General features: G+C 33.7%; 1 protein-coding gene across 2 annotated transcripts in view; it reads left to right on the top strand.

Moving 5' to 3' along the window:
- Positions 1–20,706, top strand: part of LOC123719925 (E3 ubiquitin-protein ligase CBL-B-B) — a 69,013-nt gene that overhangs the window by 32,777 nt on the left and 15,530 nt on the right. For both annotated transcript variants that reach the window (XM_045676242.1, XM_045676243.1), the window contains exons 2-3: positions 18,662–18,808; positions 20,386–20,529. In XM_045676242.1, the coding sequence (XP_045532198.1) occupies positions 18,662–18,808; positions 20,386–20,529 (291 nt within the window). The remainder of the gene's footprint in view (positions 1–18,661; positions 18,809–20,385; positions 20,530–20,706) is intronic.

Here is a 20,706-nt window from a genome sequence, read left to right as displayed (position 1 = left end):
TCACTAATGATATCTTATTCGTATTACGAACCCGTAGCAGTAAGCCTACGTGATGCCTACGCACTGTGAGTAATAGCAATGTCCATTGTGACGTACAAGGTGTGTCTAGTTACCTTAATTAGATAATGTATGTACGCATATGTCCAAAAATTATGTTTGGATTGTATCTATATAACGTATGGAATTTATTGACGTTCGACTATTTATGGTATTATCAATATACACTCACGTTTTATCCAAATGACTCGATATTAATTGACAAAGCTTTCATTATTGTCTAAAAGAGCTTTTATTTAGTATGATTCGTATGAGCAGAGTTGGATTCAGCGTGAGACTCGCATCCCCGAGGTCGTAAGTTTGATCCCAATGGTCATTCTATGTGTGCATTTATCATTCAAACGGTAAAGGGAAACATTTGGAAACCGGCTTGCCTTAGACACGAAAAGTCAACTGAGTGTTTCAGGCACAGGAGGATGATCACCATCTTGCCTATTAGATACCCAAATGATCATGAAATATATACAGAAATTTGAGGTCCAAAAAGGTTGTAGCGCCACTGATTTATTTTTTTATTTTACGATTCTCGTATGTCGAAGAGGTAGTTTGACTACGGGAGTCCTACTTCACATTGTGACTTCTTGATACAAAGCGTCCGCTCGGGAATGTTGCGATACATATATTTTCATAACATATTTCCATAGGTCCATCTAATTTTCCTCGTTTAAAGTAAACCTTACAATATATATTGTCTTGCAGTATAATATTACTGTTTTCTTCTATTAAAGCTATTAAACATTAACCGTTTGTGGAGTTAAGTACGAACAGAATTACTACAAAACAATAGGTATTAGAATTAGAACGACAGCCTCAGCCTATTTTATACAGACAAATGTTAATAAACTTCCGCGTACTTCCAATATCACTTAGTATTTAGATACTTGAAAATTGTTATGTCCTACGTTAAAATAGTGTCGTTATAGTAATAATAATAATAGGCGTTATTGCTGTAAAATACTTATCCTAGTACATAAAGACACGAACTACTATAAACACTAATAATTAATCGGCAAGCCGGTTTATTTCTGTTTTACAGCTAGTCCTTGGCCTCTGCTAAGAGCTTCCACTCTTCTCGATGTCTAGAATTACGTAGGACCAGTTGCTCTTCTTACATCATCTTCCCATCCTTTTATTTGTCTTCCTTGTTTTCTTTTGTCATAGCGTCGCTTTTTAGCTCTATTTATATTTGTATCTTTCTCTCATAATGTATCATGTCCATTTCCGTTTCAATCATTAGATATAAAATATGATTACCTTCGTTTTCTGTTTTTTTTAATCTAACAATATAATCCAAATTATAATCGCTGATAATGATTTATATTTGTGAAATAACTTTCTTAATCAGTTCTTTTAGAGTTTATTTATTACAAAGGATTTGTATTAACTAATTATACTAATTTATATGGCATAATTTCTTTGGATTCCTAGATTAATCAATCCAGAGATCCGTCCATCAACTTTGTGTACTAGTCATTAATTGATTCCATCAGTCCGAGTCTTTATAGTTTTACAACTACGAGCTATTTTATTAATGCAAAATATATCTGACGAACAATACAGTAGTATAAGGGTGCTCAGTGCGCTAGTTTCGTCAAGTATTTGCTCCATTGTGATGACAGATTTTGACATCACGAATTTCTATGCAATTAGCATTCGTGTTTCACTAAATATGCATACGGAGCGTTGGTCCATATTTAATACTTTATTGCCTAACAATACATAAATGTCGGACTTGATACGTCATAAGGAGGGTATCGAGAATTAGACAGACAATAAACAAAACCTGTAATATATTTCGTCTCAGAGCAAATGCAACGTCGGGACCTGGAGAATCTAGAAACTGAACAGGCAACAAAACAGCATACGGGGAAACAGAAAATATATACAACAATTACAATTACCACTTTACAAAATACTCCCCAATACGGCCGGTCCCCGTCGATTAGATATGAATGACAAGTAACAGGACAGCGATAAAAGGCTAAAGAAAAGGCATTTAAATCAATTAAAATTATGTACTTTCAACGTTAGATCCCTATGATACAAAACACGACAGATACATCTGAAAAATGAGAGAGAAATGGAAAATATGGAGGAGCTTTTTTCCTAAAATATTACGAATAGGTGTTCTGATAGCCCGTTTAACAATATTCTAAATCCTATACTATCTGAGTTCGCTAGAACCACAATTAAGTGGGAGATAATAGATTCTTAAGAGTTGAAACGTATATGATGAAACTCAAATGTATTGCTGAAATATGTATTTTTAGAATTATTACAGTTTGTTCTTTTTCTTGAAGACAATTACTTTAATTGAATCCCTTTAAAATTCAAAATCTTTCAACTTTTTGTTGGCAACGTGACGTTTTGTCTTGGCTTTTCAAATAAAAGTTGCCAACAAACAAGACAAAACGTCTTTTCCACAGACTAACAAAATAAATTAATCATTTAATTTATATTTATAACATAATATATAAAATAATCTAAGAAGTATAATTATTTATAAACACGTATATAATGATGCAAATACATCCATCCTTTACTTAGTTCATTAAAGTTCACAATATTGTCAAGGTTTATGCTTATATATCAATAAATCCTTATTCTTAACAAATTTTATAAACCTCACATATCGTGGGAATGCATTTAAGTAATACTAAATGTGTGTCGTATCACTTCATGAGCAGTTCTAGAAAAATTATTAATTAGAACCAAATGTCATTATTATATACCTACTATAGAAACAAAACTTCCCAATCGCTATTAATGACTTATATATATAATATGAATAATACGTAATAATGTTCTATTAAATGTAAAATTATGTTTATTATACTCAGATACATATTATTATTATTTTATTTACTCTTAAACAAAGCTCATATCCTTTAATTTTATTAAACATGAGCTTGTTCTTACACTACAAAACCTTATCTTTAGTAGTCACCTCTGCGGTAGTTCTTCCCTAATCCATCCCATTTTTAAATAATAAAAATGAAACCTTTATTTCATCAAAGCACACACACATAAAATAAATACATATAAACACAATCTCTCTAATCAAAATGGTCCCAACTCTACTTCAAGTTGCTGTCACCAGCAACACTGATCTTCTGTGGACCCATATCTTTAAGTTCATTTCATCCTATGTCAACATCACCTAGCAATTCTCCACCTCCTTTGGTCTACCTTTGTTGCGCGTGTGATTTAGTAGTGTCCATTCGATTACTACACGGTCGCCTACCCATCTGTCGTTTTTGTACCATCTCTATTTCACCTACTACTTTGCCGTCTTGTGCGTTTCCTAATAGTTTTGTTACTATTATTTTGTTGTTATCACTTATTTTCTTACATGGTCCTTTGACAGAATCCTGCCTATTTACATTTTTGGTTTTTATTTATTATCCCTGTTATGTGTAAATAAAGTGTTTATTATTATTAATACTACATATATATATATATAACTTCCTTAGATTGAAATTAACAACTAATATGGCTTCCGTGTTCATATTATAAAGCATCTTGAGATTTATTCCATAAAAACTTTCGTAATATTCATCCGAAAAGCTCATTCGCGATTTAAATGCAACGAGCGTGAATGGCTTGATTGATTGCGCTGCAGAAGGCACTGTCAGTTGAATACGAAAGTGTACGTACTGTTTTTAGTTACTTTTTGCATGGAATTGCCTGACATGAGATTTTTACCAGGTAGAGTTAGTTTCTTACTGCGATGTACGTTATAGAATGTTAAACTATAATATAATTTAACATTCTATATATAAATATAATATAATTTAACATTCTATATATAAATATAATATAATTTAACATTCTATAACTAACTATAAATACATAAACATTGTTTTAGTTGAAGTAATTTTTTGCGATCTCTAAGTATTAAAAATAAGAGCGTTTGCCCTACGTCCGGCAGCGTAATAACGTAGTCCTAGGGCTGCGGTAGCTATGTTTTATGGCTTTTAAGGCAAATGACTTATACCTTATAAAAAAGTAATAAATTTTAATTTAAATCCGAAGGAGAAGGTTTACAATTTATTTTTATTTAATAAAAATTCAATGCATATTCAAAGGCCGGCAACGCACTAGCGACTCGCAAGCCCTCAGGCGTTGTGAGTGATTTGAACATCAGTTGAGTATCCTTTTCGTTTGCCCCCTTTTCTTTAAAATAAATATACAGTTAATTCGGGAAATCGCTGATAATATGCTGCTGAACTTATAAAATAATCTCTATTAGAATATTCATTTTCTTTTAAATATTCACTGAGAAATAGATTTACAATATTACAGACCCATTGAATCGTCGATAAAAAAAGTTGCAAATGCTTGCAGTTCACACATTCATGCTGTTACAAGTGCAGAGCAAACATTTGCCGTGTTTTTTTAGAGATGAGTTGGGTGTACATTTTTCAATTTCTCACCACAAATGCAATAATATTGATTTAAACTATAATTTATACTTGGACTTACATAAATTAATGTTAGACTACTCATGCCACTCGTGCGGTAATGCCACTGGATGGTGGTGAATATACGCTCCCTTTCTGGGGCGGTCATTGGCCATTTCGGGCAGAGCTCCTACTAGCGATGCGGTTGTTCGCGTCCGGCTGATGCAGGAGGGCTTTTGGTGAATCCCGCTTGTAGCCCGGCGACTTTTACAACTTCAGATTCCCCTCAAACGGTTAAACAAACCCAAACCCCGCTCGCGTTACCAACTGGGCGTGACGGCGGACAATGTTGCTATTGTAAAAAACGAATAGTTTATGGAAACTTCCTACAGAGTCGATATTTATAAATCAACCTAACACTAATGCAAATAATATATATTCTCGGTTTTCTTAGACAAATACGACTGGGTGGTACGCAGGCACTATAGAGACGCGCAAGAAACATTCATTAATATAGGTAACACAATGTACACTTATGAACGTCAAAAATGAAAAATGTATGAAATGATTCTAATTTTATATTTACTGCCAGTTCTCAAATCAAGGGCGTAGAACGGAACAAAAACAAAATACTCTACGCCACGCTTTTTAATCGCCAAGTGTTTTTGTTTTACACAATGTTTGTAAGAAGCTGCAATCATTACACCATGTTACATTTTAAGTAATTAATAATGCTAAAATAAATTGAAAACAAAGATTTGTCCTCTATCAGCAGGAGGCATGGTGAAATTTGAGCACGTACTTACATTCCCGTGGGAACAACACGCAAATACATAGTAGAAGTAACATCACCGCATACACGAATTCAAGTACGACCATTCACCACAAATAGCACCCGTTCACGAGTATGACGCATGGCCAGCCTTCGGCACCCTATTCTCTACTCTATACTATATACTTGCCTCGTGTGTTCGAAAATCGTCCTCCCTTACCTGGCACAAAGTCGCAATAATTACCACGCTCCACTTTAGCACAAAGCTTGAAAGCGAAAGAATTCAAAGCAAACTGCGGAATTCTTACATACACGTGTACTGACATATGTATCTGACACACACGCACTAACAAGTATATTGAAAAAAAACCAGTAGTGCTACAATATTTTACTGACTGAGACTGAGGAGTCCGTTGGTGTCGGCCGGGTTTGAAATTATCATATCAGGTATGACAGTGGCACGCTTAAATCACTAGGTCATCATTGCTCTGATTACACATTTGTATAAAGTTATATAACCTTTTTTTATATAAAAAAGTTTGTGCGTACAAAGTATACATGTCAGAAGTAAATCTTCTTTGTAAATGAATTATTAAAGAACAATTCTAAGATAAAAGACCCAGTCTACCAGAATATGATCACTTCTATAGTCACACTGTATACGTGCTAATGATAATATATCTAAATAAAGAAGCTGCGTTTACTACACAAGACGTTACTTTTTTTGTTTAATTTTTTTTTCAATATCTCTTTCTCTGATTATTGTTTCTGTATGTAACTACATATTTTTTTTGTTTAATAGCTATGTATAAATGGGACGTAAGACAACCATTAATTATGATACCTTATGTTTCTTGTACATGACACAATAGATGCATACAATTTATAATTGTTACGTGGGGAAAATATTTACAAAGAACCATATGATCAATGTAACTCCCATGATCAATACTAATGTTATATAGTGGAAATATTGTTGTAATAAAATAAACTGTAAAACTAGCGGACTGATATAAAAAAAATATTATTTATATATAACGCAGCTACCCAAAAGGGAATGTATAAATTCCTTAATAAAATAGTCTCCAAATATTGTGTTAGTCTAAAGATTTGCTGTCCTTAAACACTTGTAAAACAAAACTCATATAAAATGGGCGCATTTGCCAGTTTCGCTGGCTCTACGTGATTCTCAGTTTTAGTAGCGTGTAATTGTTATTCATGTATAATATAATAAGATACATTATGTTCTTATATAAATATTTTTAAATTTAGTTCAAACACATTTTTAGCCAGCAATTGTGTGAAATATATTCTATAAAAACACTGGTAATAGAGTGTTTTTATAGAATACATAAAAGGAATCGGACGAGATCCAATTAACTAGACTTGTAAAAGGACTCTCTTGGTAAATTTATCTGTATACATTTTATAGTACTTACAGGGGGCAAACGTAAAGGAGCCTCGCCTGATGTTACGTGATACCGATTATTGTTTTTAAGAATTTAACAGTAAGCGTGTAAAATTATTCTCGTATATTTATGTTTTAGATTTCATTTTGATGTTGAATTATGATTGATATAATACTGATAGTGCAGTGGCGCTACAACCCGCAATGGGTTTTGGTCTCAGATTGCATTCTTTGATCATTTTTATTTCATAGACAGTAGGTTGTCTGACATGTCGTCGGTTTTAGATTTTGATGTTTGATGTCATAAAATTAACGAAGGAAAATAAACGAGAATTTGTATGATTTACGTAACTCGACGTTTTGAGTAACGAAGTTATAAATTATCATAAATATTTTAATTTGGAGGTGATTTTAAGTTGTACCGGGTAGGAAGCGTAATTATAATACCTTGATTTAAATTTGCTGTTTGTTAATAATAATGCTTACATAATAGAAACAAATATTATGATACTGATGTGGTGTGCGGAACTATATATATTAGCTATATGTTACGTACAAAAGTAAGGAAAAGCTATAAATTTGCCGGCATCAATAGGATTTACAATGTATGAAACGAAGTGGGCCGTTTTCCAATCCTATGATGGGTTTACGACTATTTTACAGCCTTGTATAGTTACTGCTTTTGCAATATATTCTCTAACTTTGGTAGGAATAGAATAGAAATTATTTTAAACACAATGTACCTTCAGTAATTTAGAAAAATTCAACAGACATCGACATCATTTACTTAGGTATTTTAGAAATGCGTGTACACGTATCTCGTATTTTTTTTTTTTAAATTTACCGATCCCTATGTAAGAGAGAAGAGAAGAAAATATCTGTTACAAATCTCGATATGGCTGTTGGTGACGAAATTTAGGGAAAAACATACATACATTTGCAATGATTACAGGTGCTCGGAATAACAAATGGATCGCCCTACTATGTGTGATACGTGAGGAGGTTGTTGCTTTGGAAGCAAAGCCTTAAAACTCAAACTTAAAATAACTTTATTTATATAGGTAACGAAGTACAAGTAATGAAGGTTAACAGAAAATATGTTAAATTGATTCGAAATTTACATTTACTACCATTTCGCAAGTCAAGGGCGTAGAGCGGTAAAGAAGAACTGACAAGAAACTGAGCCACTCTTTTTAAGCGCCAAGTTACGACGCAATCTCTCACGAAGGTCATCTGTAACACAGTAGTGTTCCTACTAAGTTGGTTTTAGTGGGTTCATGCAAATCAGTGTGTAGCAGAGCCTAGAACGCCTACTGACACGCTTTGCTTTAAAAAAATAAATATTAAATCTGTACGAGTAAGACGAAGATAATTTTCTTTCTAAAAGTAGCTACCGCCTACTGGTTATAAGGCTCGTTCTTTTTTTAAATATATGGAGGTAGTATTAAGGAGAAGCACTTTGTGGAAAGACCGCCGATTACACATTTGTTTAGTTGGTTCTATTTCTAGTAAGAGACGTGATAGAATAAGTTTACATAATGGATGCTATGTAAAAATTTAAATAAATTAATATAATTAAATTACAAATAATTTGTTTCTTGGTTGTATACTCGATATGGCAACAGCTATAGATTATTAGGGGCAAGACGCATCCGCGACTTAACGGCGTAGCCCATTAATTGATCCGGACATCTAACGGTGCTTATTTACTGTTTCTGATAGAGCCATTCGGTGACACGGCTAATTTATTGCCGCATTGATGTTAGAAATGTTTGTTTCATAAGTCTTAGGTTGTAAAACTGTAGATTTAAATGATATGTGGTAATTAATAACAATTAATATGTATTACATATTTCTACCTATACACGCCTTTTCACCACTCGGATCACGGACCTTCACATGCTATGGTTATATATCTTGTTACATATTTCTATTCATGAAATAATGTACCCTAATGATTGACTACTTTAGATTAGCTATATGAAGTATATAGCTGGTACTTCTTTAACAAAGGGTAAAAAATACTTTATATGTAAACTCCAATTTATTATTGTTTTGAGTGCTTTACGGAAATTGTGGCCATGCTAGTTATTTCGCAAATTCTCGTTTTCTTTCCCGTTAGGGATCGTTCAAGTACACAATTGTTGGAGATTCTTCACGGACACCCCCCCCCTCATTAAACGCGCTATAACGTTTCTGTACCCAATAGTAAAACGTTTCGTGACCACCCAGTGACTTTACACCTAAAAGTTACTCAATTATATGGTGTAAAGTAATGGAAAGTCGAAAATAATATTTCAATCGTAACGTTTTACAAGAGAAACCCCCCATTCCCAAATTCTAAAGACCATAAGCAATTTGCTATAATTCTAAACACGCCTGACAATTACTAGGATAGCAGAGGAAAGAAACATCAAAAAAAAATCGCAAAGTATGACCGATAAGAATATTACAACGATCGGTATCACGATTCTATTAAACTAATCCCTAAGCTATTATAAAGGTAATGAAATAAAATCTATAATAGACGAGCGGAGATTATCCAATCAGTTCGATTTTCCACCTTAATGATATTGTATTAAAGGTTTTTATCGATTGAAACTAGGAGATAGGACAACAAGTAAATTCGATTACCTTTCCACAAGCAGAAATTTATTTGAGAAATAGCTTTTATTTTACGGATTTCTTTTCTTGTTTGAACGATTTAACATGGTTTTATTTTATTGCAAATAATATTACATTGCCGGTTTAATTTTTAGAGATATTTAATTGAAGGTAATTTTATGTTATACAGACTGATACAAATACAAAACTCAACGTCATAAGCACTTACAAACGCGAAATTCATCAATTGATGCATTTCAAAAACTAAAGGAAAGTTTATTTCAAAGTTTGGGGAGAGAAACTATGGATATCCGGACGTAGTTCGTTTCTCAGAATGCTCAGTCTGGATACGGGTGAGTTTTGGACAAAACGGTTCTTCTGAAGGGGTGCAGTTACAGAGTTACAAGGTTATTGCGATTTTAAGATCTGAAATCTAGAAATCAGCTCCTTAAGTACATAACAAAACAATTAATTTTAATTTTCTCCATTGATAGATAACTTATATTCTAATATAATTTATGTGTGTCAAATTTGTGATGTCATATTTTTTTGTATTTTTTAAGGCATGCACATTGTTTTTGAACGTGTAAATATATAAATAAAATAATATAATGTAATTGTAACTTCTAGTCGTCGTCTTACCGATAGCAACTTTTTCCTTCAAAATTATTGTAGTAAACTAAAATGTTTGTAGGACATTTATTTGAAAGAATAAAGCTATTTTTTTAATTACTCTTTACTCTTCTGTATTTCTGTTAAGACATAAGTAGTGTCGTCTTGTTCGGAATCGTGGAGTATTTCCTGTTTCAACTTGTTTCTGGTGATGTCATTGAGGAGTAGTTGTCTCTGTGAAATAATCTTAGACTTCACTTTATAATTAACGTTTTCATTATTATTTATGTAATAGAAGACAAATAGGCAGACGACTCACCTGATGTTAACTCATACCGGCGCCCATGGACACTCACCTCACCGGAAGACTCGCATGCGTGATGATTCTGAGGTGTTCTGGCGGTTGGGTTCTCATTCAACTGTTTTTCGTTAAAGAAACGGGCAGGCTTGCCATGCAAGGATGGGAGTTTGAGACGATTGTAAACACCGGAGTTCTGGTTAAAAACCGCTTTATTTTAGAATAATATGACGTGACAAATATAGGTTTTAATTATATACTTAATTCTAATAGCAATACGATTACAAAATTATGAACTTACACACACACAACACAAAACACGTAACACAAAATACGAAAATGTATTTCGTCAGGGGCGGATTTGCTTAAGAGTTTTTTGAGCTGCAGCCGAGGGCCCCGTGGATACAAAGGGCCCTCATTCCTCATGAAAAACAATAGGAGATATTTTTAATTAAAAAAAAAAACATCTATAATTCTAAAAAATCAAATCATAACGTTGGAATCCCTGAGATCTATCAACTCAGGTACGATGCGCGTCTATTGAACCCGTCCCTTGTTTTAGATAAATACGGCTGATTGTGATTGTGCTTTTTTTTTAAATTATAAATCTGCATGTAGAACTTCCTTTGCAAATAAATAATTTATAAGTATTATCTAGAAAATATTATAATTAAGTAGATCCCCCCCTAGCCATGGCGCACAATTCTTTTGAATGCATCGTAGTGCATCATGTGCCCACAGGCACACACACCACACAACTTCACATAGGTATTGTAACTATTTGAAGCTTATATAATTGAATTTTTTTATGTCAACAGTGGCATTTAGTAGTCTTGCAATTTCATATAATATGACCGTTGCTTATCACTTAAATCGGCTCTGCATACAATCTTTAAATATAATGTGAAAATCGTGTAAGCCATCAACAACAAAAATTTATAATAACGATAACAGTGACAGTGTGTTGTTGTTGGCCTAATGGCTTTAGCGACTCTCTTCCCTGGTTGTAGATTCGATCCTCGGCTGTGCACAAATAGACTAGTGTAAGTGTGCATATAACACTCGCCCGCCAGGTAAATTAAAAACCCTTGGAACCAAAGTCTGATAGAAGAAGATTTAATTAGCTAACTTCCTTGCATTTGAATGATCAGTTAGTAATATTGATACTTTTTACTTTCTATTAACGACAGTATACGTACGACGCCACTGCGTAATACAAGTTCTATAAATTAAAGAAACTATAATTTATATTTATAACATTCATGTCGACTTAATCAGAAAACTCGCTCACCCCAATGCCAAACGTTGAAAGGACCTGATTTTTTTTCATTAATAATTCCTAAACTAGTAGTTCTAATTAATTCAATGTCGTTGGACAATAATTCATATAACGTTATTGGTTTTAAAGAAACGACGGATCACAGTCGAGCAAACCGCGTCGATTTGTCTTTTGTTTCTTCTCACATGCAACTGACTGACTGACTGATGCAGACGGCATCGTATCGTGGTAACATCTGTGGTTTAATATGATTAGTTCCACGTATCCATAAAGATGGAACCGAAGCTTCGCGGCATCTGTACCAAAAATCACCAACAAAATAAGTTAACTGCCAATGCAATCAGATTTGAAATATCAAAGAGTTATAGAAATATCTGTCTAAACTGTGATCTGTTCCAAGGCAGCCATCATTCGATTTTTCTTATACATGAAAAGTGTAAAAGCGAAACTGCAAGCATAGGAAATAAAAGGCTTAAACAAAACAAGTTTATATAAAATAGCACACGATATGCTAGAAATACGATATGGACATATATTATGCTAACTAGTTTCGTAGAATTGAACTTTTATTTAGTGTAATCTTGTAGTTGGTATAAACTATGCCAGGCTGGCATAGATTATAGACCATAAGCGATAAGGGAGCACGTTTGACTCGGTATTTAGATTTTCACGAATTTTGTTTTATTGTTCTATAGAGAAGCATGAATAATGTGATAAACAAAGTTTTTTCAAGGCCTTTCTAGAATTTTAAACATATATAATTTTAATATTTAAAAAAAAATGTTCAGTTAAGAAACTTAAATGATAGATTTTAGGAAGGAATTACTAGGAAATTGTTATCGAAACGCAGTAAGGAAATTTTCGTAATAATTTTAATAAATTTTCGAATATTAGCCAGTTTTCAAGATTCAAGATATATGTAATTTAGACAAGATCTCAAAAGTATGAACCTAGAGGTAAATTAAAGTTATTTAGTGCCAGATTCACACTACGTAAGTTAATTAAATCGCTTCTTGGCTTACTAATTAGGCGTCTTGCTGTGTGTATATTTGATTATATTCGAGATCCTCTCTAAAATGAATAGAATTTTGAGATAAGTCAATGTACGAAAAGTAGGTTAGGTTAAGAGTCACTAGCAGTGACATAGTATGTATTATGGTTGGTTTCAATTTTCAGCTTCTTCGAAGTCTAGAAGCATAGGTTTCTTTACTAAATTTCCGTACGACCGGTTCCCCGCTTCGTTCTGCCTGTGTTTCGAACTTCCCTCTTCCCTTACCTTGTCCATCTACTCTCCTAGAAGGAGGCCGTCCAACGCTTCACAGTATGGTCCTCGACCTCCATTCCAGATTTTTTTACCATCGGTTTTTGGCCAGTTTGAGCTTATACGCTCTTTTAGTTATGTCGGTGACTTTGGTTCGTCTTCGAATATTTTCATGTCTGTTTCGATCGCGTAGGGAAACACTGAGCCCTCTATATAACTCGAAAGATAGTAAGGTGAATCTAAAGTATATAAAGTCGAAAGCGGAGATTAAAGTTTGTCAACGTCTTAGATATATCACATATATTATAGTGGTGCCACTTCGTATCATACATCAAATCTAAGAACTAAAATTGAATCATTACAGAACGTGCTTCCAAATAATATTTTTGTATAGTAAGGCCGTGAAGAATACTTTACATTTACAGCTGTCAAATGCACGTCAAATCTTCGTAATGTCAATTGTCACGCAAAACTTTTCATACAGATACAGTAGCTTCGTAACAAATGTATATTGCTTAAACAAATGGAAGATCATATTTTAACTTCGTTATAACATGAGTTTATGTTCAAAGTAAATAATTTATTATCATTATTCAACTTTCTTTTATGCATTTGTATGAACCATTGCATTTATGAATTGTTTTTAAGCTATTTTTTGGATAGATTTAGCATCTTCTATTTTTGTATAGATTGTGCAAGTTGAGTATTCTCAGGCGATGGAGATTTATTTTTCGTTGACGAATAATTACTATGCCCTTTTTTAAATACAAATTAAAATGAGTAAAGGGTACTGAGAAATCAGGTTGTAAGAATATTTTGAATCAATAGTAAGTATTCGGCCGAATTTATTTAATTAAATTTTTGTCAATTATATTCATTAGTTACGCCCTCAATTTTATATTATTTAGGGAGTATTTGTGCGTATCTTATTTCTACCTTACTGACAATTGTGTGCTTTACTTCGTGTTAAGGATATATCGAAAAATATAATATAAATGTACTTGGAAAAGATTAGAGGATAGCAGGAGGTTTACTGCCAATATTGTATTTTATTTTAGTTTTATATTATTTTTAGTTAGAATTTGGTCATGCATGGGCTGTAAATAAATAAATCGAGGTGAGGTATAATAGGAATTATTATTTTACATATACATAAACATATGACAAATCTCTGTATGGATAGATTTTTGTTAGCAGATCGTTGATATACGGTTTGAGAGAAAAATAAAAAATCAATACTACAAACAATTAACTTCAATTATCACGCGTCACAAATTAACTATGCCACGTCCACATGAGTCAGATTTCCATGCAATTCGAATCTGATGTTTGAAAAAGCAGTAGTGTTGGGTATACCATATCTGTTAGTGGTTAAGGCAGCTGCAGACACGATGTAAAGGCTTTTTATTTTTGTTCATATTTCAATGCAATACGAATCTGGTGTTTGTAAAAGGTGTAGTTGTTTTTTCAATAGAACATGAGGCAAAGGGGCAGGAGGTTCACCTGATGTTAAGTTATACCGCCGCCCATGGACTGTCAATGTTTTGTTCAGATTTCAATGCAATACGAATCTGATGATAGTAAAAGGAGGCTCGCGAGTGCGTAGCTCTTTTCTTGAAGGGACCTATGTCGAATTGATACGGAAATACTTCAGTGGGCAGCTGGTTCCACATATCAGTGGAACTGGGCTGGCTGAACCTGGGCTTATATCCGTTTCCGGGCCAAAGTGAGTCATACTAATAAGAGTAAGAACTCACCTTGCTCTGTGTTATGAAAGGATTAGAATGCATTTTAAAATATTTCTGCCAATTCTTATCTTATTACATCGACTAAATTGTAAGACGAAGTCCGCTTTATAAATATCAGCCGTTGACCCGAAAATGACGCCTATTATCCTGCCTAAAAGTAGCGTGTCCAAGCACGTACTAATACAAGTATGTTCACGCTATGCCATATCGGTCTTGCGCAGTGCTAACAATGGTTTCAATATGCAATTAAACTACACTTTGTGTTGCGAAAATTCTAATATTCCATTGAATATTATGAGTTCAAGTAGTGACTTGAAACTTAGAGATTGTATGTAGTTGACCTGGCAAATTTAAAGATTATTATAAGTACAAATCATGTATCTTGACATTTGATGATTTGAGAAATTTCAAGAAAACTAAAGTATAAAAAACTTCGTAATAATGTGTGAAATCGTTTCGGAAAAGTTAATATAAATTTAACATGAGGATTTTATAATATAGTTTACTAAGCGAACTTTATGAAACTAAACTATTGTTGTTGAGGTGTTTGTATATGTTATGAGGCCGGAAATGCACTCGTGAACACTCTGGAATAGTGTCCATGAGCTTTATCACTTAACATCAGATGAACCTCCTGCCCGTTTGCTTCCTGTTCTATAAAAAAACAAAACTGATATTATTCTCAACGTTCTCAAAATTCTCGTTTGTTCCCCTATCCTATTATATATATATGTCAAATTGTATCACTTAACAGTCACAGACAATTTACTAAAACTAAAAACACTTCCTAAGTGACATAGTAAACCTAGTTTCTGTTGAGGGCAAACTTTTAACAATAATTTAAAAAACTTACTCAAGAGTCTTTGATATGATCTATTGGATTTGTCTCCGCTATTAAGTACAAATATTCCGTTACTTTATGCATGACACTCTACCTGTAGACTTCAAGTGATAAAATCGCAAAGCACGTAAACGTCAGTAAATAGCAGTTAATGATATAATTAACCCAAATCCCACACTTCGTTAACCTCGCCTAATAACTTTGAGCGTGTACGATTTTCGCCTAATAAGTCGTATTTAAAGCCTAGTATCTGATATGGCCTACACCATAAAAGGTATATCAAGACAGTCTTAACGTAAGATTTAGAAACGTAATTCGTATGCCGGAGTCATAGAAACTCACCCTGGTTGAAGCAAATTGACAGTTGACTAGTATTCGCTCGAGTATCATCAAAAAATGTTGTTTAAGTCAATTTACATAAAATCATATTCTTAATTATAAACTTAGGCATAATGTTAATAATACGTTAAGTACGGCATACATTGTTAGCTTTGTTTAGTTTAATATTGTTTGGCGATTGAACTATAAATTTGATTTGCGTGCCTTGTATCGAAATGGCTAAAGTCAACTAAAAATACTTTATTTATAATGTACTCAGGAAATAACTCAATACAATTCAGTTTTAGTAGTTAATTAATTATATTTCAAAATTAGATTATAATTAAACCTATTTGTCACAGTCATAATGATAAAGTATAATGAACCATGTAACGTAATTTTTAATCAGATTATTCGAATTAATTTAGATTATTTTTATTTGTTATCAATAGTTTGCCTCAATTGCTTTGTTATCTGCCAATAGCCGGAAATATATTTCCGCTGGCTTCAAGGTTACAACTCTAGTAAATAGTAATTATAATTAACTGTATTCAGTGCGGTTCAAAATTCCGGTTAATTGTTACCGGTGTTACACGATCACATCATTCAAAAATGTTGTAAAGGGAAGTACAAAACCTTGTTTCTTCTTTAATATGCCGAGTAATTCCTGTTTCTAGCAGAACTATAATTGTTATTAGTACACGTAATAACATTTATTAGAACAGTGTTGGGCTAGTGGCTTCAGCGTGCGACTCTCATCACTGAGGTTCGATTCCCGGCCGTGCACCAATGGACTTTCTTTCTATGTGCGCATTTAAAATTCGCTCGAACGGTGAAGAAAAATCTCGTGAGGAAACCCGCTTGCCTTAGACCCAAAAACTCGACGGGGTGTGTCAGGTACAGAAGGCTGATCACCTTCTTGCCTATTAGATTAACAAATGATCATGAAACAGATACAGAAATCTGAGGCCCAAATCTAAAAGGGTTGTAGCGCCATTGTTTTTTTTAACAACAGTCATAGAACCTAAGATCTGTCAAATCTTTCGATCTTTAAACATTACTTTGTCTTACAGATAACTCGTTGGAAGCACTCGATATGATACAATTTTGTGTTGGGGACACATTATATTTAACAAATGAAACATTAAAATTACTGAACAGATGTATAAATTATATACAGTTGCAAAAAATACACGGGAACAAATATTTTTATTAAAATAAACTGAAACTCAAAATAACTTTATTTATATAGGTTATAACCAAGTACACTTATGAACGTCAAGGGAAAATATGTTTAATTATGCCTAAGTTTACATTTACATTTAGTTTGCAAGTCAAGGGTGAAAATAGACTCGAAAAGAAGGAAAAAAAAACAAAAGTCATGTACTAATAATGTTCTTCTTCTGAATTGGTGCGCTCTGAGCAGTAGACACTCGTGGTTGACTCTTTGGAGTTAATATTCCCTTCACAACTTTATGCCAATTATCACGGACCAGCCTTTCTTGTAAATTTCTGGACAGGATCGTTTAGCGGTTTCATTTGATCAGTCCACGTCATTGACCGCAACCGCGAGCTCATAGTTTGAAGTCCTGCAAGCTGGACCGTAGTAAGTGGAGATCTGTGGTCTCTGCCTACCCCTTTGGGAAAAATGCTTGAATTTATAAATATATTATGTCTTTTTTATTGACAAAGTAAAAATCATTTTTTAAATGATTATTATCAATAATTTCACTTTGATAACACTATATGTAAAGGATGCAGTGGCTCATGATAACTGATAAAAAACCGGATGTTGTAATCCTTTTCATATTTAACCCACAATGAAGAAAATTTGGTTCGTCGAACTCTGTTTTGCGATTTGTTAACATTCCTATAGTTATTTTGATACAATGTGTGTTTGTACTTGAAAAAGAAGACAGAATACATGCAGAAAAAACTACTAGCTCTGCCTCTGATTCGTGATCATTTGTTTTTCTTAATAGACAAGAAGTCTTACACAGGCCGTCAATTTTTTAGGTCTAAGGTGTGACGTTGTTTTTTTATACCGTACAAGCGAGAGTTTTATGCGCTTAGAGATATTTCAGTCCAATGGTGCATACCTCAGGAATGGGAGTTACAACCTAAAGTTTGCTCTGTTCCAAAAAAAAAGACTATTGTTAAATTAATAAAATAATAAACCTTTTTGGGCCATGCTCTTTAGTCTTTCTAAAATTTTGATGCCCCCGAATCGAACATAATTTTTAATACTTATTAAAAAATGACTGCAGTTTAGAAACTAAAGATAGGTTCAGAAAGAAATAACTAGAAATTTGTTAACGAAACACAGTAACCTACATTTTGAAAATATAATGAACAATTGCATTTCAAATTAAAAACATTTCGTAGAATTTCGTTAACACGTTACCGTGATCTATACTGTTTAAAGTTAGTTGCTTATAGAAATTATGGGAAAAACTTGGAAATTTCTAGTAGATGCAAATTTAGCTCGTACGGCTTTTTGCTATTTGTATCTTCTATGGAGTTGACCAATGAATACTGTCTACTATATACTGTATCACTCTATTAAGGGGATGTGTTTATACTGATCTTCAATAGAACGATATGATTAAAATCGTTATATTTTAGTTGGTCTTTAAAATGTGTTAGCTCTGCAGATGTTATGAATATATTGAATACATGCATGTTTAATGTAACCAATAAAACCTGTCCTAAAAAACTGTGTGCTGGGATGGAAGATTAGTAACAAGTAAACATCAATTCCTTCGTCTACGTCACCTTTACATTGATTTAGGTATTACAATAAGATTTCGTAAAGAGGCTTATTTTTAGTTTACACAACAAAATATCATAAAAAGTCCATCTTTGTTGCTACCGCATTGCCATTGACGCAATTCTAAACCTAAAACACTCGTATTTTCAATATAACTGCATCTCTAGGTCTTTGTCACTTCCGTCTTCTCATTATATATACTATACTATATACTAGGAAATGGGTAAATATTTTCCGACCCCAACAACATACACCATCAATATGCTAACCAATCCTTGTTGTATTTACAGCACATTGGTGCCATGGAAGATATTCCGCGAGGAGCTGAACAACGTGCATCCAATTTCATCAGGGTTGGAAACCATGGCGCTGAAGACCACGATAGATCTTACCTGTAACGATTTTATATCGAATTTCGAGTTTGATGTCTTCACGAGGTAAATATTACATCTCTCACTTACAAAACCTTAATTTATGCAAAATAGATAATTATTATTATTTCTTCGCCTCCATTGTTGAATATGTAGCATAAACCAGGTGTACGTATGACCAGAAATGTTAGAAATATACGACTCGTAGCATATTCCTTTTGGTTCTTATATTAGGTCCTTACATATGAAATTGGCGTTTTGTATGGGAGGAACAAAAAGTCGAATATTTTTAAATAGGTATAATATATTTAATTAATCAAAGTATGAACCATTGTTTTCTATGCACTTTTGCCGTCTCATAGGTAGTTCATTGATCCCTTTACAAAAAAAACAGTCGGACGGGAATCAATAAAATCTGTGAAGGCGATCAGAGTTAATTTTTTTCCCTTGCTTGACAACTTCTTGTCCAAATTTCGAAAAAGATGGTAATCTGTTGGAGAAAGATCCGGGGAGTACGGAGGATGTCTTAGACATTCCAATTGAAGCTCTTCTAATTTGATAGCCGTCTGTTGTGCAGTGTGTGGTCTAGCGCTGTCGAGAAGTAGCAGTGGCGTGGAGCGATTGATCAGCCTAGGTTGTTTAGCCGCTAGCTTTTCCATCATGGTTTTGCAATTGCTGACAATAGACATCAGCCGTAATAGTCTGGCCAGATTTGAGAAAACTGCAATGAACAATACCGGCACTAGTCCACCAAACGCTTACAAGTAACTTTTTTGGGGTTAATTTTCGCTTGGGGCAGGATTTGGCTGGCTGGCCAGGATCCAACCATTGCGCTGAGCGCTTTCGATTATCGTAATGAATCCATTTTTCATCACAGGTAATGATTCGGTTTAAAATACCTTCATTATTGTGCCGGTTCAGTAATGTAACGCAGCAGTCGACGCGCGTTTGCCGGTTTGCTTCAGTCAATTCGTGAGTGAATTAAAACAGTTTTATCACTAACACCGCAGCCTGCAGCTAACTCGGACGTGGTTTGCGATGGATCCGCTTCCACATTAGCCTTCAATACTTAATTATCAACTTGGGTCTCAGGCCGTCCACGTGGCTTGTTCTGCAGGTCGAAATTTTCAGAACGAAAACGTTGTAACCAAAAACGAACTGTGTTTTCTTTTGCAACATGACCGTCATACACATCATTCATCGTCGTTTCCGCAGCACTAGTGCCACGGCGGAACTCGTACTCGTAAATAATGCGATACTTTAAGGTTTCCATTTTGTAAAATGAGTGACGCAAACAGAAAAAAACAAATGAATGACGGTCATCGAAGCACAAATACATGAGTAAATAGCTGTACAAATTTGAATTTGGATTTCCTTGCCAAAGAGGAGAACATCGTGATTAAAGTGGCCAGTACGAAATACGCCAATTTCATATGTAAGGATCTAATATATCACTCAGATGTTGGCTGTACCTGAACCACTACGCATTTGACGCATCGTAGTAATAACGAGTGGTAATTTGAATATCAAACCTGGACATCAAAAGTCCAATTTAAAATAACGTCCCTGTTTAAAGATGTATGTAAACAAATCAAATTTTCAAACGAAATTGCTATCGATGATTATATGAATAATACTTTCAGGCTTTTTCAACCATGGAGCACGTTGTTACGGAATTGGCAGCTTTTGGCGGTAACACATCCAGGTTATGTTGCCTTTCTAACATATGACGAAGTGAAGGCGCGGTTACAGAAGTACATACACAAGGCTGGCAGTTATGTATTTAGGTAAGTGAGATGTACTACATTCTATTGTAAGTTTAGATTGGTTTTTTATGGCAACTTGCACGATCACTATCCCCATGTCAGACCAACACGTTGACAGTATTTTTGTACATCAATATATAAGCGAACTTTAATTTCTTAAATCATTAAAAAAAATATATTGTCCGATATTTCGGCAAA

This window comes from Pieris brassicae, chromosome 2, assembly GCF_905147105.1.
Source record: "Pieris brassicae chromosome 2, ilPieBrab1.1, whole genome shotgun sequence".
In the NCBI taxonomy this organism is placed as follows: domain Eukaryota; kingdom Metazoa; phylum Arthropoda; class Insecta; order Lepidoptera; family Pieridae; genus Pieris; species Pieris brassicae.
This window is presented reverse-complemented; position numbering and strand designations above follow the sequence as displayed.